This window comes from Nerophis lumbriciformis, linkage group LG17, assembly GCF_033978685.3.
Source record: "Nerophis lumbriciformis linkage group LG17, RoL_Nlum_v2.1, whole genome shotgun sequence".
Classification (NCBI taxonomy): domain Eukaryota; kingdom Metazoa; phylum Chordata; class Actinopteri; order Syngnathiformes; family Syngnathidae; genus Nerophis; species Nerophis lumbriciformis.
The window spans coordinates 12,217,417-12,242,038 of record NC_084564.2 but is presented as its reverse complement, the minus strand read 5'-3'; the positions used below and the strand labels follow the sequence as shown (position 1 = coordinate 12,242,038).

Below are 24,622 nucleotides of genomic sequence, written 5' to 3'. Positions count from 1 at the left end.
CAGCATCTGTGATGGTATGGGGGTGTATTAGTGCCCAAGACATGGGTAACTTACACATCTGTGAAGGTGCCATTAATGCTGAAAGGTACATACAAGTTTTGGAGCAACATATGTTGCCATCCAAGCAACGTTACCATGGACACCCCTGCTTATTTCAGCAAGACAATGCCAAGCTACGTGTTACATCAATGTGGCTTCATAGTAAAAGAGTGAGGGTACTAGACTGGCCTGCCTTTAGTCCAGACCTGTCTCCCATTGAAAATGTGTGGCGCATTATGAAGCCTAAAATACCACAACGGAGACCCCCGGACTGTTGAACAACTTAAGCTGTACATCAAGCAAGAATGGGAAAGAATTCCACCTGAGAAGCTTAAAAAATGTGTCTCCTCAGTTCCCAAACGTTTACTGAGTGTTGTTAAAAGGAAAGGCCATGTAACACAGTGGTGAACATGCCCTTTCCCAACTACTTTGGCACGTGTTGCAGCGATGAAATTCTAAGTTAATTATTATTTGCAAAAAAAAAAAAAGGTTTATGAGTTTGAACATCAAATATGTTGTCTTTGTAGTGCATTCAATTGAATATGGGTTGAAAAGGATTCGCAAATCATTGTATTCCGTTTATATTTACATCTAACACAATTTCCCAACTCATATGGAAACGGGGTTTGTACAACTATTTTGCAACGTTGTTTCAAAGTCAATTTTAAAGGACATGTATGTTTAATCAACGTTGTATCAATGTCTTGTGCCTGCTAGGGTGGCTATGATAATCTCTGCTATACTAAATGGGAACTCAATTATCTCATATTTTGTGTGGGAGGTGCTTCTACCAGTTTGTTTTTTTCTATCACTTATCCGTTGACTCAGTGGATGTGTGTCATCTTTGTCGTTGTGTTTTCATTACTGCGGATTATTCTAGGGGATTTTGCTGACTGCTAAGGGCCACCGTGTGATGAATGGCTTATTCTTCGCTGCCCCGCAGATGACAAGCGACACCCACGGGAAACATCGAGGAGAAACCCAAAAAACTGCCACATCAAACAGTGGCAGATTGTAATTTAGTCACAGCGTTTCCTTCAGACCGTGACTGAAGTCGACCAACTCGCTTTGCTCGATGAATCACTCTTCAGAAAGTCTCACTGGTTACTTTGAGGCCTTTTTTACGACTATAATCAGACAACAAATGTGTCGTTTTGCATGTTTGTTTGCCAACCGTCGCTTTTTTTATAGTCTGAAAACACAAACATGGTAAAAACACACACTGAGCATATTTTTTACTCTGCAATTGTGTCCGCATGTTCAAAAACCAGTACCAGAGATGTTAGCAATAATCAAAGATTCTAATAATAGGAACATTTATTGTCATTATTATTAATGTTAATGAAAAATATGTTAATAATGGCTTCAAATGCCCTAACTAAAATTTCACAAAATGAGTATATTATAGGGCTGGGAATTTTTGGGCACCACAGGATTTGTTCTTGGGGGTAACAATTCGATTAAGAATCGGTTCTCGATTCAAAATCAATACTTTAAAAAAAATATTTTGGTGATTAACTACATTCCTCCATAGAATAGATAAACAGCAATGATGAATGTCTATATTACTTAAAAGAAAACTGGTTTTGTTTTTAAAAATTCCACTTAAACATTTAATAAAGTCAAATACAAATAAGGCAACAAGAGAAGTATCCAACACTTCTCTTTTGTACAGTATATCAGTACAGCAAATATGGGCATCGACAAAACCCAAAACCAGTGAAGTTGGCAGGTTGTGTAATTCGTAAATAAAAACAGAATACAATACAAATCCTTTTCAACTTATATTCAATTGAATAGACTGCAAAGATGTTAATGTTCAAACTGAGAAATGTCATTTTTTTTGGCAAATAATCACTAACTTAGAATTTAATGGCAGCAACACATTGAAAAACAGTTGGCACAGGGGCATTTTTACCACTGTGTTACATGGCCTTTCCTTTTAACAACACTCAGTAAACGTTTGGGAACTGAGGAGACCAATTTTTGAAGCTTTTCAGGGGGAATTCTTTCCCATTCTTGCTTGATGTACAGCTTAAGTTGTTGTTCAAGTTGTCGTATTTAAGGCTTCATACTGTGCCACACATTTTCAACGGGAGACAAGTCTGGACTAAAGGCAGACCAGTCTAGTACCCGCACTATTTTACTATGAAGCCACGCTGTTGTAACACGTGGTTTGGCATTGTCTTGCTGAAATAAGCAGGGGTGTCCATGATAACGTTGTTTGGATGGCAATATATGTTGCTCCAAAACCTGTATGTACCTCTCAGCATTAATGGTGCTTTCACAGATGTGTAAGTTACCCATGTCTTGGGCACTAATACACCCCCATACCATCACAGATGCTGGCTTTTCCTCCTTGGTTCTTTTCCTCTTTGGTCCGGAGGACATGACGTCCACAGTTTCCAAAAAAACAATTTTAAATTTGGACTTGTCAGACCACAGAACACTTTTACACTTTGTATCAGTCCATCTTAGATGAGCTCAGGCCCAGAGAAGCCGGCGGCGTTTCTGGGTGTTGTTAATAAATGGCTTTCTCTTTGCATAGTAGAGTTTTAACTTGCACTTACAGATGTCGCGACAAACTGTAGTTACTGACAGTGGTTTTCTGAAGTGTTCCTGAGCTCATGTGGTGATATCCTTTACACACGGATGTCGCTTTTTGATGCAGTACCGCCTGAGGGATCGAAGGTCACGGGCATTCAATGTTGGTTTTCAATGTTGGTGATTTCTCCAGATTCTCTGAACCTTTTGAGTATATTACGGACCACAGATGGTGAAATCCCTAAATTCCTTGCAATAGCTGGTTGAGAAATGTTGTTCTTAAACTGTTGGACAATTTGCTCACGCATTTGTTGACAAAGTGGTGACCCTCGCCCCATCCTTGTTTGTGAATGACTGAGCATTTCATGGAAGCTGCTTTTGTACCCAATTATGGCACCCACCTGTTCCCAATTAGCCTGTTCACCTGTGGGATGTTCCAAATAAGTGTTTGATGAGCATTATTTATGATTTGCACAATGTGCCAACTTCACTGGTTTTGGGTTTTGTACATCAACTATATGATTTGTGTGAGTGGCTGGACAGGACAGATTTAAAAAAAAAAATATATATATATATATATATATATATATATATATATATATATATATATATATATATATATATACATATATATATATATATATATATATTTTTTTTTTTTTTTTTTTTTAATCAATCAATTTAAAAAAAAAAAAAAAAAATATATATATATATATATATATATATATATATATATATATATATATATATATTTTTTTTTTTTTTTAAATCGATTAAGTTGCAAATAAGAATCATGATTCATTCAAAAATGTATGTTTTTTAACACTCCTACTAGATTATACAGTAAAAACTGGCAGCTTTGTACTATTATATACTGTACATATTAGATACCGAAAATATTTTCTGATTACAAGAACATTTGAAAAGTATATGAATAAGAAGACATAATGAACCTTTTTGAGCAACGTAAAATGTACTGTTGTTGTTTGCGCATTACTGTATTTGGAACAATCTCACCACTTTTATTTTTACAGTAAAAATCTGACGACTGAGCTGCCAGGTTTTACCATAAAATATATGTCCGTTAGGTTTACAGTGTGGTAATGTAAAAACGGTACCACAGTTATTTTCACGGAAAAATTCTGGCGACTGAATTGCTACTTTTTTTACTGTAAAATCTACGGTTATAATCACTATAATTACTGTCAATTTAAAAAACGTAACAGTTGTTACTTTCGGTAACATTCTGGCGACTGAGCTACCGTTTTTTTGTTTTTTGTATATCGTAAATATGGTTATCGTTTTTACTGTGCATTACTGTTGACTGAAAAAGAGTACCACTATTATTTGTACTGTAAAATTCTGGCGACAAAGCTGCCGGTTTTTGTACTGTAAAATATATGGTCGTCGTTTTTACAGTGCATTACTGTGAATGGAAAAACGGTACAACTGTTATTTTTACGTTGCCTATTTTTTACCTTAAAACAATCGGTTTTTTTCAGTGTAAAAATCGTATCACTGTTATTTTATGCTAAGATTTTGGTGACTAAGCTGCCATTTGTTTTACAGCTAAGTCTGCCGCTGTTGTGGTTACAGTGCATTACTGTAAACGGAAAAACGGAAACAGTGCCTCTTAGTTTTACAGTGAAATTCTAGTGGTTTTTTTTGGGGGTTTTTGGTTTGTTTTTTTACAGTGTACTGTTTAAAATACTTCTAATAATAGGTATTTTCTTTGACACATTTTTAACACTGCAAGTACCCTTAAGATTTAAAATAGTACACATTTATATCACGTTTTACCCTTTTTGGTAGTATGAAAATATACTTTTAAAGACTAATATAGTACTTTTGAGAGAACATTCTTTTAAAAATGTACCTCCATTTATTTTTATATAAAATAGTACACATTTATATCACGTTTTACCCTTTTTGGTAGTATGAAAATATACTTTTAAAGACTAATATAGTACTTTTGAGAGAACATTCTTTTAAAAATGTACCTTCATTTTAGGCATGTTAAATTTTGGGCACCTAATGATTCGATTCAATTCAGAATCAATTCTCAATTCAAGACGATTCTCGATTTAAATAAATTCTCGCAATGTATCATTTGGTATAACAATTATAACGAAACTTTTTAAAACATGTCACAGTTTAGAAAATCTCTTACTGGTTGCATGGAGATGGCCTAAACATGTATTTTCAAAAAGTGATTGTTATATAAAAAATAAAATAATCTTAATAATAACAATTGAAATTATTATTATTATTCTCTGCGATTTTTTAAAATTGTGAATCGATTTAGTATCAGGATAAATAAGAATTGCAATTTGGGTCTGAATTGTTAATTGATTGCAATTGATTCTTACACAAAATAAAAAAGATTAAAAAACAAAACAAAAAATGTAAAAAAAATTTAAAAAACATTTGAAAATTATGAATTGATTTAGAATCAGAAGAATCGTGATTCAGATATTAATTTATTGTTTTTGTGCACCCCCACTAAATTCTTATTTAAAAAAGGTTAAAAGTTAAGTTAAAAAAAATATTTAATAAATTTTTGAAAATGATGTATTTAGTATGTATTTAGAATCGGTATGAATAGAAATCATGATTCGGCTGTGAATCGATTTAATTGATTCTTTTTAAACATAAACATTTTTAATAAAAATGAAAACATTTAATAAAACATTTTACACGATTTTTTTAAATTATACATTGATTTAAAATGAGAAGAATCACAATTTGGATGTGAATTGATTATTTGTGCACCCCTACTAAATTCTTATTTAAAAAAAAAAGTTGTAAAGTTTTTATTAAAAAAATATTTAACACATTTTTGAAAACATGTTTTGAATCACAGTGAATAAAAATCGAGTGAATTGATTGATCCTTATACAAAATAAATAACATTACAAAAAAAAAAATGATAAAAATTAATATTTTTTCTAAGAATTTAAACAACGATTCGGATATGAATTTATTGTTTGTGCACCCCTTCTAAATTCTTATAAATAAAAAAAAAGGTTAAAAGTTAAATAAAAAATAAATTTTATCGATTTTTGAAAATGATGTATTGATTTGGAATCGGGATAAATAAAAATCGTGATTGATTGATTGAAATTGATTCTTATAAAAAACATATATATATTAAAAAACCCATAACGTTTGATTTACCTTTTTTTTTAACCCCTTTTTGAAAATTATATAAATCAATCTAGAATCGGGATGAATAAAAATCGTAATTTTGGCTGCGAATCGATTTAAATTGATTTTTATAAAACATCCCAAAAAATGTAATAAAACCCCCCCCCAAAAATCTAAACATTTTTGAAAAGGATACATTGATTTAAAATGAGAGGAATCGGAATTTGGATGTGATTTGATGTTTTGTGCACCCCTACTAAATTCTTATTTGTAAAAAAAAAAAAATAGAAAAAAAAAAAGAAAAAAAAAGAATATATATATATATATATATATATATATATATATATATATATTTAATACATTTTAGAAAAAAACATTGAATCACAGTGAATAAAAATCGCGATTCGGATGTGAATTGATTGAAATTGATTCTTATACAAAATAAATAAGATAAAAAAATAAAAAAATAAACAAATAAATAAATGAAAATGTAAAAAATTTAAACTAATTTGAAAATTATAAATTGATTCAGAATCAGAGTAATCACGATTTGGATATGATTTTTTTGTGTGCACTTCTACTAAATTCTTATTTTAAAAAAAGGGTTAAAAGTTAAGTAAATACAAATATTTCATAGATTTTTGAAAATTATGTATCGATTTAGAATCGGGATGAATAAAAATCGTGATTCAGATGTGAATTGATTGTAATTGATTCTTATAAAAGAAAAATATGAAAAAATTATAACATTTGCTTACCTTTTTTTTTTAATCCATTTTTTAAAATTATAAATTGATTCAGAATCAGAGGAATGACGACTTGAATATGATTTTTTGTGTGTGCACCCCTACTAAATTCTTATTTTAAAAAAAGGGTTCAAAGTTCAATAAATAAAAATATTTCATAGATTTTTGAAAATTATGTATCGATTTAGAATCGGGATGAATAAAAATCGTGATTCAGATGTGAATTGATTGAAATTGATTCTTATAAAAAAAAAAATATGAAAAAATTATAACATTTGCTTACCTTCTTTTTTTAAATCCATTTTTTAAAATTAGAAATCAATTTAGAATCGTGATAAATAAAAATCGGGATTTGGATGTGAATCAATTTGCTGTTCATGTACACATACAGTATGTCCCACAGATAAAGTGGACGTAAAAAACACTGGTTCATTGTTTTACCTTGGAAACTCTATTGTTGGTGGAGTTTCCAAGGTAAAAAAAAAGTCCCTGTTCTCAGTTTGTGGTCGACGTTCTGTGTTTGAAACCAGAGCAGGTAGATCAGCCCCGTTGTCTCCGTCCTTTTGGAACTCCAATTTTAGACCGGGGGCTCGAGCGCTCGGGCCTGCCAGGGGTTGGACTTTCACAGCCGCCGGGCAAAAGTGGCGGTCAGTCAACGAGACGCCAGCACCGCGCACGGCTTGTTGACATGTCAGTCATCGTCGCCTCTGAGGCGGGCACACCGACAGGCCAATGAGGTGGTACGTGGGGCACATGTGTGAGGGGGTTGGCGACCTCAGCATGTCCGTCCTCTGGCCTCCCCAACGAGAAGGCAGGCAGCATGCAGATCCGTGCTGAGCAGCAGATGTCTAACACCGCGGCCGTTAGGCTCATTTCCTGGGCGGAGAGCTCTCTGCTCTATTAGACGAGTAACAGGAACCAGAGAGGGCTCGAGAGGAGGAGGGAGAAGGGTGGGGAGAAAAAAAAGTTCGCTGAGCTAACAAGATCCCACAGATCACTTTGTCACCAGCAAGCTGTGACAAGCAGCCCCGGAAAGTGGTTAAAAAGAGGCGTGAGGAGCGAGGCCGCGTCACAGCGAGAAGGCGCAGGCAACCAAACACATGGACGGACTGAGGACTCTCACGGACGTCCATCACAACTGCTGAGTGTGCAGCTCGGAGAAGGTGTGTCAGAGTTCGAACTGGTGAACGTTCTGCCTGAGCGTGACGGAGGTGAGAAGCTCTCATGTTGCTTATTCCCCCAACCGGAGAAGAACATATTTTTCGTGATGGTTCTCACGGCTCATTTCTGAGGCATCTCATCCCCCAGCCTTAAAAGGAAGCCTACAGAGGTCCTCTGGTCATTTCCCGATTCGGACCTCCCCAGATTGGCGTTCACATGCGTTAAGGAGCGCAGGAAGTATCTTTTTTTTTCTCTCAGACATGTGCGAAGAACTGGTGATCCGAATAACGCTGGAGGGGGGTTTGTCTGCGTAGAGCCGGAGGATAGATCAATGAAAAAAAGGGCGTTTTTGTTGTAGATGTAGGTTTTGACAGCTCACACACGCCACCGGGTTACCTGCCTTGCTGAGTCAGCATCTTGCTCATAGCTCCACGTCTGTCCGACCCGTCCTCCACCTGCTCCTGAGCGGAGAGACACCCAAATGTTAGGAGCCATTCACAGGCCTTCTGCTCTCTCCACACTGCTCTAATTGTTCCCCCCGAGCGTAAACACCTTGCGTCAGTCGCACCTTTCCGCGGGTGATTCACTCCATCCGAGGTGGGGCCCCGGGACCGGCGGGGGGGGGTAGAAGTGAGCCAGGACTCTGGCTGAAGGCGCCGACTCCAGAGGTACCATGAAGGTGGCCCTGCTGATCGTAGTGCTGGTCCACATGGTGGCCCGAGGGAGCAGCATGTCCACGTGCAAGACTCTGGACTTGGAGATGGTGAAGAAGAAGCGCATCGAGGCCATCAGGAGTCAGATCCTCAGCAAGCTGCGCATGCCCAAGGAGCCCGCGGAGGACCAGGCCGGAGACGAGGAGGAGATCCCGTCCACCCTGATCTCGCTCTACAACAGCACCAAGGAGATGCTGAAGGAGCAGCAGGCCCAGGTCCAGATGGACATCTCCACGGAGCAGGAGGAGGAGGAGTACTTCGCCAAGGTGCTGCACAAGTTTAACATGACCAGTGAGTACAGAACCCCGTCATACTAAACGGTTTTACTGCGTGGCTGAGAAGATCCGGTGACATTTTAGACCGGGTCACACTGAATCCTTACTTTCACGTACCGTATTTTCCGGACTATAAGTCGCAGTTTTTTTCATAGTTTGGCCGGGGGTGCGACTTATACTCAGGAGCGACTTATGTGTGAAATTATTAACACATTACCGTAAAATATCAAATAATATTATTTATCTCATTCACATAAGAGACTAGACCAGGGGTCGGCAACCTTTACCACTCAAAGAGCCATTTTGACCAGTTTCACAAATTAAAGAAAACAATGGGAGCCACAAAAATCTTTTGAAATTAAAAATGAAATAACACTGCATACAAAGTTGTTTTTTTGCTTTGTGCTATGTATAAACCAAGGGTCTCAGACACGCAGCCCACACCTTAATATGAAAATTGAATGTTAGTGCGGCCCGCAAGTTTTACATGAATGACGGGTTTGGTGGTAGCAGGGGTGTATAATGTAGCCTGGAAGAGTCAGGGCTGCATGGGATTCTGGGTATTTGTTCTGTTGTGTTTATGTTGTGTTAAGGTGTAGATGTTCTCCCGAAATGTGTTCGTCATTCTTGTTTGGTTTTGGTTCAAAGTGTGGCGCATTATTAGTAAGAGTCTTAAAGTTGTTTTATATGGCCACCGTCAGTGTAACCTGTGTGGCTGTTTATCAAGTATGCCTTGCTGTATGCAAGTGGAAGATGCATACAACAAAAGGCTGGGCTGGCATGCTGTTTGTACAGATTGTAGAAGGCGCTAAATGCTGTACCATCATGGCACGCCCTTTTTATTATTATTATTGTCAGGGTGAAAATCGGAGAATATCAATCCCGGGAGTTTTCTGCGAGAGGCACCGAAATCCCGGGAAAATCGGGAGGGTTGGCAAGTTGGCAAGTATGCAGCTGAGCCGCATCAGAGTGATCAAAGAGCCGCATGCGTCCCCGGAGCCGCGGGTTGCCGACCCCTAGACTAGACGTATAAGATTTCATGGGATTTAGCGATTAGGAGTGACAGATTGTTTGGTAAACGTATAGCATGTTCTATATGTTATAGTTATTTGAATGACTCTTACCATAATATGTTACGTTAACATACCAGGCACCTTCTCAGTTGGTTATTTATGCCTCATATAACGTACACTTATTCAGCCTGTTGTTCACTATTCTTTATTTATTTTAAATTGCCTTTCAAATGTCTGTTCTTGGTGTTGGGTTTTATCAAATAAATTTCCCCAAAAAATGCGACTTATACTCCAGTGCGACTTATATATGTTTTTTTCCTTCTTTATTATGCATTTTCGGCCGGTGCGACTTATACCCCGGTGCGGCTTATACTCCGAAAAATATGGTATTTCTTCTCCAATCTCATCTTTTAAAATGACCAGACTATATTATCTCACGCAAATGTTGTTCCAAACCAACCCTGTAGGTGGCAGTACAAAAAATGGCCTGCCAACTTACGTACACACAATGTTTTTTTCCACCCCACTTGGCCCTAGTGTAAGTGGACTATAGCAGCCAAAAAAATGACCAAAAATTAGAAGGATTACTGAGCTGATATTAATATCAAATATCGGTCCGATATCAGCACAAAAAAAACCAAGCACTGTATCGGATTATTTCAGTTTAGACTAAACTTTTCGATACAACACTGTGAAACAACTAGAATGACTTACTTAGCTCACGTAACAGCTAAATGTCCTTTAAAAAGCACGCTATGTTGTTGTTGTTTTTTCTTGCATTTACAAAATACACACATGGCAGGTTGTAGATTAAGCAGCTACACAACAGCTAAGCACACAATAGCACACAAGCTAGACATACTCAGTGCTTCTCAATTAATTCCTGTTCTGCCCACGAAGAAGAAAATATTTTGCCTCCCTCCTACTCTCCGCCCGCGACTACAGATTTATTATTTGTGTATAAAACTGTTACAAGTACACCTCTGCATTTAATAAAAAAAACAAAGAAAGAAATAAAGACCAACTTACAACAAGGGATACATTAATTAACATTGTTTCTTAGTCTGTAACAGAAAAGATTTAAAGTGCATCAAAAAAATTCAATCCATATTCAAAACTCTCTCTCTCTCTCTTTCGCTATATATATATATATATATATATATAGTCAAGGTTTCTGTGGTTTATCCGTTATACAGTGCTCAATAGCAGAATATACGTTCGGTCAGGAAAAAACACAGAGGCTATTTCATCCCTACAAGCCTGTTTCACGGGTTTCCCTGCTCTTCAGGGGATTTTATTAATACAATCCCCTGAAGAGCAGGGGAACCTGTGAACCAGGCTTGCAGGGATGAAATATCCTCTACACACACATTTATTTTATATTTAATATATATATATATATATTTTTTTTGTATTTTTAAATTGACAGCAACATTAACTTAGGAGCACAATAGTTACAATATTTTAACCTGCAAAACAAAAATGAAAACAATTTGTGCATCATTTTATTATATTTTTTAAATAGAAATGAGGAAGTCAGGATTAATGGCTACAATGCATTATTTAGGCGCCACTATTTAGGAAGAACTCCCCTAACTGAACAATATTGCAGACTAAAACAGCACATTTGTCAACATAAACAAGTATTTGTTGATTACAGTGGCCTAGTGGTTAGACTGTCCGCTCTGAGATCGGTAGGTCGTGAGTTCAAACCCCGGCCGAGTCATACCAAAGACTATAAAAATGGGACCCATTACATCCCTGCTTGGCACTCAGTATCAAGGGTTGGAATTGGGGGTTGAATCACCAAAAATGATTCCCGGGAGCGGCTACCACTGCTGCTCATTGCTCCCCTCACCTCCCAGGGGGGGATCAAGGGTGATGGGTCACATGCAGAGAGTAATTTCACCACACCTACTGTGTGTGTAACAATCATTGGTACTTTAACTTTAACTTAATATTACTCACACATACATAGTCTCCAAGGCACAAGTGTATTGGAAAATAGCCATGCAGTAACAAACTTGAATTTAACAAATGATTGTGGTGTCGCCCAAACAAAACCATTACCACTCCACTTCAATATAAAGACAACATAATAAAGCATTTAAAGTTAAAAAGTTAAAGCACCACTGATAGTCACACACACACACTAAGTGTGGTGAAATTACTCTCTGCATTTGACCCATCCCTTGTTCCACCCAATGGGAGGTGAGGGGAGCAATGAGCAGCAGCGGTGGCCGCGCTCGGGAATTATTTTTGGTGATTTAACCCCCAATTCCAACCCTTGATGCTGAGTGCCAAGCAGGGAGGTAATGGGTCCCATTTTTATAGTCTTTGGTATGACTCGGCCGGGGTTTGAACTCACGACCTACCGATCTCAGGGCGGACACTCTAACCACTATGCGACTATAATTAACAAATACTTGTTTATGTTGACAAATGTGCTGTTTTAGACTGCAATGTTGTTCAGTTAGTGGAGTTCTTCCTAAATAGTGGCGCCTAAGTAATGCATTGTAGCCATTAATCCTGACGTCCTTATTTTTATTTAAAAAATATAATAAACTCATGCACAAATTGTTTTAATTTTTCTTTTGCAGGTTAAAATATTGTAAATATTGTGCTCCTAAGTTAATGTTGCTGTCAATTTTTTAAAAATTACAATTTGTATAAATACAAATAAATATATATAAATATAAAATAAATGTGTGTATATATATATATACATATATACATATACATATACACATATATATACATATACATATACATATACATATACATATACATATACATATATATACTGTATATATATATATATATATATATATATATATATATATATATATATATATATATATATATATATATATATATATATATATATACTGGGGCTGCATCTGCCTCACAATACGAAGGTCCTCAGTAATCTGGGGTTCAATCCCGGGCTTGGGATCTTTCTGTGTGGAGTTTGAATGTTCTCCCCGTGACTGCGTGGGTTCCCTCCGGGTACTCCGGCTTCCTCCCACCTCCAAAGACATGCACCTGGGGATAAGTTGATTGGCAACACTAGATTGGCCCTAATGTGTGAATGTGAGTGTGAATGTTGTCTGTCTATCTGTGTTGGCCCTGCGATGAGGTGGCGACTTGTCCAGGGTGTACCCCGCCTTCCGCCCGATTGTAGCTGAGATAGGCTCCAGCGACCCCAAAGGGAATAAGCGGTAGAAAATGGATGGATGGATATATATACTGTATATATATATACCGGTATATATATATATATATATATACACATATATTTCCGGTCAGGAAAAAACACATTTTGGTGATTGAACCCCCAATTCCAACACTTGATGCTGAGTGCCACGCAGGGAGGTAATGGGTCCCATTTTTATAGTCTTTGGTAAGACTCGGCCGGGGTTTGAACTCACAACCTACCGATTTAGTGTTTTTCGTTCCTACCAATGTTCTCTGCTTGACTCATTTCGCTTGATCAAACCTTTTCTAACATTCCACATGCCAACATAATAAAAGTATGCATGATTCTTGCTGATATCTGATCAATATCAATTTCGGCCATCATAACAAAGTGTTTAAGATAGCAAAACAATGGAAGATGAAGACGGAGAAGACATTGCTGCTGTTTTCAACAGTGTGTTCACACAAGTATCAGGTGTACAATGCAAAAACTGAAATCTAAGTAAAATTAAATATCTCAAATAAGGGTGATATTTGCTTATTTTCTGTCTGATAAGATAATTCTTCTCACTAAGCAGATTTTATGTTAGAGTGTTTTACTTGTTTTAAGGGTTTTGGTCCTAAATGATCTTGTTGCTGAGATTTGATGACCTATATTGAGTAAAACATGCTTGAAACTAGAATATCAACTGTTGCAAAGCTGTGTCATCTACACTCACAAGTTTGAAACTACTTTTTTAAAGTCATAATTTCTGTAAAAAAATGTAAAAAAAATCATGACTTTAACACAATTGTGTCTCATATTAAAACAGATGACAGCCAAATGGATTTTTCAATGAAACAATAGAAAATACATACTCATATACTAGTACAGTTGTTATTAGTGAGAATATACTTATTTTAAGGTATTTTTGGGTTCATTGAGGTTAGCTAATTTTACTCGTTTTGGAAAGTCTTGACAAGCCACATTTTCTTGTTCTATTGGCAGATAATTTTGCTTAGTTCAAATAAAATACCCCTAATTTTTGTTTAGTTTTTTCTTGTTTTTGAACACTGACTTTTTGCAGTGTAGTTTTTCAATTCTGGATCCACATCCGTTTTACACGGGAAATCTTCTCCAAAGTTTTATTGAGCAGTTTTGGAGTTGGGCTGCATTGTTGTGTTGTTGGTGTGGATGTTTCATGTACAAATGGGAAAACACGTTTCGCCATAGAACAGCTGCTTGAATGTTCACATTTCATCATGTGGGACGGCTGCAAGAACAACCGTAATCTGGCCAATAAACGGCCCGAGCGAGCGTCCATCTTTCTGATCTCCAGCCAACATCTTCAGGCACTGCTGTGAGGTCACGGGCCGCACGTTAGCAGCACCCAGCATCTGGGCTGAGGCTTACGCAACCGCTCGCAATCTGTGACCGTAAACACGTCCTAATGTGTTGTAAACCCCGCGTCCAAGCTGACAGGCGTCCTCGCTCTCCTGCGTCCCCCCCCTGAGACTCCGTCCAAGGGCCAGAACAAAGGAAGCTTTTAAAATGAAAGTGTGGATTGGATGGAAAATTCAAAAAAATGAAGACATGACATGCACACTTTCATTTTCTCTCTACGGGGTTTCCTGTAACTTGAGCGTCAGGTTCTCCCGTGTCACTTGTGGGTTTCTCCCTGGACACTTTCCACCTACCTTTCACCCCACCCGACTCATGCCTCCACGCTTTAGGGAAGGGGTGTCCTCACCTAATGAATGTAAGCATGCGGGGGCCACTTTGATATATTTCATTTTCAAAACCAATACAATATTTATTGTACCAATAGGGCTCCCCTCGGTTTAGGGCCAAAAGGGTCTCAGTCATAAAAGTGGTAATAACAAGTCATAAGTCATGTATTACTACAGGGGTTCTTAACCTTTTTGACCTCGGGGTCTAACTTTTCCACTCCAGAAGGGCCAGGGGCCCCCTCAGATATTAACACTGAATTAGTAATTTTGCTTTTCAATTGTATTCAACAATTATTGCAGTTTAACAGTATAAACCTTGTCGAATGATATGAAAGCATGTGTTAATCACAAAGATTATTATCAAGGCTTAGGTCAGGCTGATTGCAAAAATAAATACTAATCAAATATACTGCAAAAGAAGGGACACATAAAAATGTATGATTTTTTTTTCTTTCATATAAAATGATGATTTGTCAAAATAAATACATTATAACTAAATTAATAATAACATATTCTAATAATATATGTTTCTTAAATAAGCTGTTAATAAAATTAAAGTGCAAATGAAAATATAACTTCACCATTTTAGTCATAATTTTTTGCGCCAAAGAAACTTCTTCATGACTTTAGCTCCAGACTTCTTCTGTTTGATTGATATTCTCATTACTGCCACAAGTGGTGGAAAAGTGTAATCACAACTGAGTACCTGTGGCCCCTACCGACCACAGCTGAGAAGCAGATATTGTTGGCGGCCCTCGAGGGGATGCCCACGGTCCAGGGTTGGTTAAAAACACCATATATATATATATATACATATACATATATATATATATATATATATATATATATATATATATATATATATATATATATATATATATATATAAATACTACCTTCAATGCTTAAATATCGATAGATCAACTTCAGCTCTATCCGTTGACAGACAGTTTTCCTTTTTTAAATATTGTATGCCTTTTTTGTCAAGGCAAAATCTGTTCTTTTATGGCAAAAACACAAAATCCATCCATCAATCTTCTTCCGCTTGTCCAAGGCCGGGTCACGGGGGCAGCAGCCTAAGCAGAGAAGCCCAGGCTTCCCTCTCCCTAGCTACTATGTCCAGCTCTTCCTGGGGGGATTCTGAGGCATTCCCAGGTCAGCTCAGAGACTTAGTCCCTCCAAAGTGTCCTAGGTCTTCCCCATAGCCTCCTACCGGTCGGACGTGCCCTAAACACCTCTCCAGGGAGGCGTCCAGGGGGGTATAAAGAGTATTTTCCCCAATTTGATGCAATATTTGATGTGAAATCATTGGGGCCTTAAATATGTGAATAATTCATAATAACATTGCTTTTTGTTCTTTTTTTTAAAAAAAAAGGCTTTTCTAAAAGGGCCCCACTCACAAAAGTCTTAAAAATAAATCATATATCAATATATATCATCTTTATTTTCTATCTTTAGATTAACTTCAGATCCATCTGGTTGTTATTATATTTTGATGTTTTATGGCTTTTTTTGTAAAACAAAACAAACAACGTTTTATTTTTATGGCAAACAATAAGCAATTTGGTAACACTTTAGTATGGGGAACATATTCTAAGTAACAACGACTTAATTTAGAGTTATTTGGTTAGGGTTAGGGTTAGGGTTAGTAATAGTGACTATGTTCCCCATACTAAAGTGTTATCGGCTTACTGGTTGTATAATAAGGCCATGCAGAATAAGGCATTAATAAGTACTTAATAATGACTAATTAAGAGCCAATATGTTACTAATTTGCATGTTAATAAGCAACTAATGAATGGTGAATATTAGGGCTGCGAATCTTTGGGTGTCCCATGATTCGATTCAATATGGATTCTTGGGGTCACGATTCGATTCAAAATCGATTTTTTTTTCTTCAATTCAACGTGATTCTCGATTCAAAAACGATGTTTTCCCGATTCAAAGGGATTCTCTATTCATTCAATACATAAGATTTCAGCAGGATCTACCCCAGTCTGCTGACATGCAAGCAGAGTAGTAGATTTTTGTAAAAAGCTTTTATAATTGTAAAGGACAATGTTTTATCAACTGATTGCAATAATGTAAATTTGTTTTAACTATTAAATGAACCAAAAATATGACTTATTTTTATCTTTGTGAGAATATTGGACACAGTGTGTTGTCAAGCTTATGAGATGCGATGCAAGTGTAAGCCACTGCGACTATATTGTTATTTTTTTAATTTATTTATAAATGTCTAATGATAATGTCAATGAGGGATTTTTAATCACTGCTATGTTGGAATTAAAATTACTTTTGGTTTGTTCTGTGTCGTGTTTGTGTCTCCTCTCAATTGCTCTGTATATTGCAGTTCTGAGTGTTGCTGGGTCGGGTTTGGTGTTGGAATTGGATTGCATTGTTATGGTATTGCTGTGTATTGTTTTGTTGGATTGATTAATTAAAAAAATAAAAAATAAAAAAATATTTAAAAAAAAATCAATAAATAAAAATAAAATAAAATAGATTTTTTTTAAAATGAGAATCGATTCTGAATCGCACAACGTGAGAATCGCGATTCGAATTCGAATCGATTTTTTCCCACACCCCTAGTAAATATGTTCCCCATACTAAAGTGTTACCAGCAATTTATATCCCTCACAAATATTTTAAAGTGGAATATTTAATATCAAGTGATTGGAGCTTTGAATAAGTCAATAATTCATATCAACATTGATTTTAATCAGTTATATTTTTTTCCGCAATGACATTTTAAAGTAAAAAAAAAAAATGGTGTTATTAGAGTCAATATTGCAACTTTTTCTCATTACATTTCACCTTCTTGCGCTTTTATTCCACATTTTTAATGTTTTTTTTTTTTTTTTAACATTGTTTTAAAAATGTGCCATAAAATAATTAGCTCTGGGCCGCTCTTTGGACACCCCTGGTTTAGGGCCTCAACCTCTCGCCCCGCTCCTGGCCTGTGCTTCCTGAGCACGCTATCAGCGTGTTTGCATGTTGGTGAGCGTGACGGACCAGCTCGGCAGGAAGGAAGGCAACCCGATGGCCACAGAGATCTCTGGTGACTCAGGTCCGGTGCGAGCGGCGGTGCCCGTGGGGAGCGCTTGTTTCCTATGCCTCTGTGGAATGCCAGAACATGGCTTCCTTTCCAACAAACCCTCCTTACACTCGCAGGGCCCCAGCGATCCGTACGAGGGTAGGAATAGTTTGCAATTGTTAGAAAAACACAGAGGTGGGTGTGGGACACGAGGGAATCCCTCCCTGTTATTTTCATTAACTCTCCTGTTTTTAAATTTGCCGTGTTTTTTATTTTTTATGTAATTTTTTAAAATGGATGACTAACGCTTTCCACAAAAATCGGCCGTTAGGGAAGCGTTTGTCAGGACATAATAGTTTTGTTCTGCATTGTGGCCGTGCTAAATTGGATCATTTGGCAGCAACTCCCAGCTCTCTGTCCAAGTGTAATTGAGCTCCTTGGAAGGAGGAAAGTACTCTTTGGATCGGTCGTACTGTACTGTACATAACTGTGTACATAAAATACATCCAACTTGAATTGAAGTAAAAGTTTTAAGCTAGTACAGTAGTACCTCAACAAACCAGCCTAATTGGTTCTGTGACGGCGCTATAATTTCAAAACCTTTAAATGTAACATGCCGTTCAAAAAGAAACACAAACCTTTAGATAATAAATATTGTATTAAAAACAATACAATATAATACAATACTATTAAGTACAGTAGTTTTATGAAGTAATGTAATAATGTACAGCAATTACCTTGGAGAGTGGACTTACACGCTTCCCCGTCAAACACGCCCTCGGCAGCTTCTTCATATTTTCATAGATAAATGTCCGCTGTTTGGATATTATTAAAATATTCTTGGCTGGCATTAGACTAGTTCTGCTTCAGTGTGGCGCGGACTAGCAGTGATACGCTCGAATTGCTTCGCCAAATGTATTTTGCTTCCCATTGTTGGAAAAAAATAGTTTCTCTCTAGTGTACCGTGAGATATTGTTCGGTGTGCCGTGGGAGATTATGTCATTTCACCTAATTGGGTTAAAAAGAGTTTTTGCAAACCAGTAATTATAGTCTGCAAATGTGCCGTTGTTGAATGTCTGTGCTGTCTAGAGCTCGGCAGAGTAACCGTGTAATACTCTTCCATATCAGTAGGTGGCAGCAGGTAGCTAATTGCTTTGTAGATGTCGGGAACGACGACGGTGGCTTGCAGGTAAAAAGGTATCTAACGCTTAAACCAAAAATAAACAAAAGGCGAGTGCCGCTAAGAAAAGGCATTGAATCTTAGGGAAGGCTATGGAAAACGAAGCTAAAACTGAACTGGCTGCAAAGTAAACAAAAACAGAATGTTGGACGACAGCAAAGACTTACAGCGTGTGGAGCAGCAGACGGCGTCCACAAAGTACATCCGTACATGACATGACAATCAACACCAAAATAGGAGCACAAGACAGGAACTAAAACACTACACACAGGAAAACTGCAAAAAACTCCAAATAAGTCACGGTGTGATGTGACAGGTGGTGACAGTACACCTACTTTGAGACAAGAGCTATAGTGATGCATGCTTGGTTATGGTTTGAACTCATATCCAACAATTGCGAGAACGACTTTTTACTGTCAATATCAGCTGCTGAGTTTAATTTTTTTAGTGTTTTCTGCTGGTGGTGTGCCTCGGAATTTTTTCATTGAAAAAAATGTGCCTTGGCTCAGAAAAGGTTGAAAGACACTGCTTTAGATAATACATATTGTATTAAAAACAATACAATATAATGCAGTACTATTAAGTACAGTAGTTTTATGAAGTAATGTAATATTGTACAGCATTTACCTTGGAAAGTGGACTTATACGCTTCACTGTCAAACACGCCATCAGCAGCTTCTTCATATTTTCATGGATAAATGTCCGCTGTTTGGATATTATTTTAACATTCTTGACTGGCATTAGACTAGTTCTGCTTCAGTGTGGTGCGGACTAGCAGTGATACGCTCAAATTGCTTCGCCAAATTGAATATCCTACCCAAGGTTGGAAAAAAATAGTTTGGTCGATCTCTAGCTACAAGCTAATGCTACCAAGTAAGACCAGATGTTTTGGGCAGATCTTATTTGTTGTTCACCGTGGCGTTTACTACGCCAACCGATGGCAGTGATGCTTGTAACACACATTTTTTGCTTAAAATTTAAAGGGGTCATTATATGATTTTGTTTCTGCGTTTGAAACACTTCATTGTGGTCTGCATAATGTGTAATGGTGGTTCTTTGGTCTAAATGTTGCATAGATTATGTCTTACAGGCCATGTTTAAGACGCTTTAAGAACGTGTCTTCAGGATACGGCGTTTTGTGGGCGGTCTTATTTATGGGTCTACACTTCAACTGTGTCTTCTTCCCGTCAACCATGTTGTAGTTTGTATCACATCTATGGCGAGTCTACTGACAGATATAAGTTGGAACTATACGCTATATTGTATTAGAAATGGCAACAGCGGAAGATGCATGTGCATGTACGAGACAGTCTGCCTCACAACAAGAGGACAGAAAAAAAGAAGGAACTTATTGGGAAAAATGTCACAAATTTGGTAAATTCCTAATGACTCGTTTGGAGGAAGTATGAAGGAAGGCAAGATTGTTTTATAAATATCTCCGCCATGCCTCCATGGTTTGATTTCACATTATGCAGATCCCAAATACACAAAAACAGGTACAAATAGTTAAGAAAAGTCGGTTTTGCATTATAGGTCCCCTTTAAAGCATTACAATTAGCCAAGAAACAGCTCTTATCTCAAAATACTTAAGTTAGGGTGCTTTTAAGTTGAGTACTATTAGTAATAGTTATTAACCCCCACTTCTATTATCTTTAGTGGGTGTGTGCTCTACAAAGGTGAAAGTGAAAGAGTGCAGTTTGTTTATATGACGACAGTGTTTGGAACCTAACAAGGCAAACATTTGATGACAGAGTAGTTAAGTGTTTAATGGAAATATGTACGCCTCAACCGAAACACAATGATGTGGTACTAAACAATGCCCTTGTTGTGTGTGGGTTCAGAACACTTATCCATTAAAGTGTGCAGATACTACACCAAGTCACATGACTAACATACAGTTAGTACTACAATTTTGAATTAAGATTATCGTGAAACCGTGATTGATACACACACTTCGATAAACTAATAGACTGGGGATGCTGCTTATTTATTGGAGAGGGAAGGTAGCATGAGTACAAGAAACATTAATGTCTTTACCCATTAAGAAATTACATACCATAATCTAAACTTCTATAAACACATTGCTGTCTGAGCAACTAAGATATTCAATTGTAAACATTAAAACATTGAAACTACAAGCTGTTCTCTCTTGGAACAGAGTGATCCATCTATGCTGGGAGGAATATGATTTGGAGGTATCTCCAACAGAACCAGTGCGGCATCACATAAACAAGACGTGCAACATTTGCTTTGCCTTAGTCGTTAAAATCACTCAAAAACCTTTATAAATTATACGGCCAAAACAATATTTTATATTCCTTCAGTCAGGAAATGATATTGTTTGTCTATTTCATGTCATTGTTCAAATGAAGCTTGGTTAAAAGATTTCAGTGGGTATTTAAGTACTTTTTGAGCCCAGATAACAATGCCTCGACAATAATCATGACCGTGATAATTTTGGTCATAATAAAATGTTGCATATGCTTACATCAGGGGTGTCCAAACTAAAGCCGTCTTCAATTTGGCCCACGAGACGGCAAAATTCCAATATGGCTGGGCGCTGTGTTTTCACATCATATACAAAGGGCCAGCGGTCTGATATCTGCCATTTTCACATCATCTGGTGGCTAACAAAAGTAACTCAAGTCAGTGTCTATTATGGTTTCTCATGCACAACATTAACTTATATGACCTTATCCAAACAACTTGCCTTAGTCATGGTGAAGAAAAGAAAAGTCATCCAGCGCAAAAAATCAACAAACATGGTCACACATAACACAACCTGCTCATTGAACTTTGTGGATATTATAAAAAAAAACATCCAATCAGCATAAAACAATTAAAAAAATGTTTTAATTACACCAATTTAAATCCAGTATGAGGAATGGTGGGAAAAATGCAAAACTCTCTCTCCACACTTTTCCGTGTTTGTCATGTTTGATATTTGCGATTGACTAAAACACATTTAAAGAGGTCGTCACGAAAGAAAACAAGGTAGAACTCGACTTTTCACATACTCTTAATAACCAATTATAATAATTATTAATTATATATCCATTATATTATTATAATGATATGTATACTGAGATATATATATATATATATATATATATATATATATATATATATATATATATATATATATATATATATATATATATATATATATATATATATATATGTGTGTGTGTATATATATACATACATACATACAGTATATTATACTTTGCATGCAGTCGGCCAAATTTTTTAAGCCCAATCCGGCCCCTCGAGTCTAAAAATTGTACTACTGGTCACTACTGGCTTAGATAAAAGGCCAGTTGGTGAACATGTGGGTAGTTGTTATCTACTAGACTGGCATTATTACTACAGCTTTTTCAGTTGTTTTTTTGGGTCTGTGCAAACAGCGATTGTTTTGATACAGTGTGTACGTGTGAAAATGTACATAGTTGTCAACAGAACTGGACAGCAGAGTCGTAGATAAGGCTGGGCGGTTCATCAAAAAATAATGGAAACCGACATGTAAAGCTAATCGCCAACAAAAAACTGCCATGTCTATGCTTTGGATTTGTAAACCCCTTTGTTATTCTGTCTCTAACAATACACCATCCCCTAAAATACACTACTGAGTGTGTAGTTACACGACAGGAAGCCAGGTGTGGAACAATGTGAAGGCTGCCAGAAACCCAGTAAAAGAATCAATTAATCAATCAATGTTTATTTGTATAGCCCTTACTCACAAGTGCCTCAAAAGGCTTCACAAACCACAACGACATCCCTGGATCTGAACCCTCATCCTGCCAAGGAAAAACTCCAAAATACCAAAACGGGCAATCGAAGAAACCTTGGGAATGTGCCGCAGATGTGGGAACCCTCCTCCTGGGTGATCGGCTGAAATAGATGCCAAGTGGGTACAGTTACTGAATTATTACATGCATGATAATGTGAGAAAGTCAGAGTCCAGTTGTGGAGGGGGGCGTGGTCTGCGGGCCTGCCGCGGAGCGGGGTGTGTAAGGACCGGCCTCGAAGCACAGCTGGCAGGTGATTGGATTACCCAGCTGGGTATGATCATCTACTCACCTGCCATGCTTATTAGCAGCAGCCGGGCCGAGACACAGGAGATGTACAGTAGATGTACCACGCCAAGACAGAGACAGGACTGAAACGTTGCTGAGCAGACTGCTAACCTGGCGCATATCCACCCAAAAGAAACATTGTTACACCAGACTACCGGGCTCAAGAGAAGATCTATTACGGTCAGGAGAACCCACAAAAGGGAAACCTCCACACCAGTCCATCGGAGAGCAAGCGGCAGGTCGTAGGGAGGTCTTCTTCCATTTCATGGAGGAGTGGTTAACTCTGGGTCACTATTTCAAACAGCTAGTGCCTCCTCCAACTGGTACCTCTCTAGAGATTATCCGTGGCCACCTGGTAACCTCTCCATGAAGAAGAAGGGGGAAGAGCAGAAAAGAGAAGCGGCAGGTCAACTAGTTAAAGGGTTTATTTAAAGGCAAGAGTATATGAATGAGTTTTAAGATGGGACTTCAATGCTTCTACTGAGGTAGCATCTCTAACTGTTACCGGGAGGGCATTACCGGACTACAAAATTAATCTGGAGCCTGCAGACATTTTTGCGCTCTGGGAATAATAAGCCGACGTTCTTAGAACGCAGATTTCTGGACGGAACATACGGCACAATACAATCTGCGAGATAAGAGGGTGATAGACCGTTTAGTATTTTTTACATAAGTAAGAAAACCTTAAAATTTCATCTTAAATTCACTGGGAGCCAACAAAGATGTAGCGGCCAAGTAACCTTGTCCCATCTTGTCCACTACACAGAAGCCTCATGGAGGAAAACCGAAACAGTACAACGAGAGCAGCTTGTACCTAAAATCAATTCCGTGTTAGTTGTTAGGACAGACTTTGGCTGCAAAAAGAATGACGTCAACCAAAGTTTTGCTAATCGTGCATTAACCGAAAACAAGGTAAAGGGTTCAATTAATCGTGATTTAGATGTTTGACATAAACCCCTAGTCCTAAGCGTAGATCAGACAAGTAAGGAATAATATGGAGAGTTCAATAACATGCCAAGACCTAGACCACAATGGAGGACTGTCGAATTTAAGCTCAAACAGTAAAGACTTTGATGCAGGTCTCTGTGCAAGTCTGCAATCGAGAGTGGAGTTCATGGAGTTTAACAGCTAGTTTGGTCTCTTTGGCCCGACATCGTTGACCAAGACCTCCAACAGATCGACCTGTTGCTGGAAAAGGCCTGCCAAGACTGTGCGAGCTGAATGCGCTCGGTACACCCGAGTGGTCTCAAGGCCTTGCTGTCATGAGACTTACAGTAGTAATACTCAAAAAACAGAACCCATACAAAACTTTCCTTCTTCAGGGTATACAAGTGAAATATTGAAACAATAGTCTTCCCCAACATGTTTTGGTCAACTGCATTAGGGCCTATTTGTTTGACAAATCATGTGTAGTGGAATCACTGTAGTGGAAGACAATTCTTGGAGAACCCTGAAAAGCTGAATTTTTGACCTGGTTTGGAAGTTCAGAAAGTATAGGACTCTGCAAAATTTTGACTCTAAAGTTTGAGTTATTGCTAATTTTGCACTACGTGTGCAAGTTTGCCTACAAATCGGCGGAGCCCAATTGGAGTATATTTTTTGAAAAACATGACTTTTTTGCTAAGCGACCAAGATAACTGAAACTTTGGGGAACTATCATAACAGATTAAAGTTTAAGGTCAAAGAAAACTTGCTGGACCTTTGTAGAATTTAATAACATTTCCTGTAAAAGTCATATTTGTTTTGGCTCATCCTGCATGGACTTAATTTGGCGGGGGACATGTC

The 24,622-nt window shown here is 37.4% G+C and overlaps 1 protein-coding gene across 1 annotated transcript in view; it reads left to right on the top strand.

Annotated features, from left to right (window-relative positions):
* The first annotated feature begins 7,426 nt into the window (after positions 1 to 7,426).
* The window catches only part of tgfb1a (transforming growth factor, beta 1a), a 35,920-nt gene continuing 18,724 nt past the window's right edge, over positions 7,427 to 24,622 (top strand). Inside the window, exon 1 of the mRNA XM_061972510.1 lies at positions 7,427 to 8,641. Coding sequence (XP_061828494.1) covers positions 8,311 to 8,641 — 331 coding nt within the window. The 5' untranslated portion in view covers positions 7,427 to 8,310. The remainder of the gene's footprint in view (positions 8,642 to 24,622) is intronic.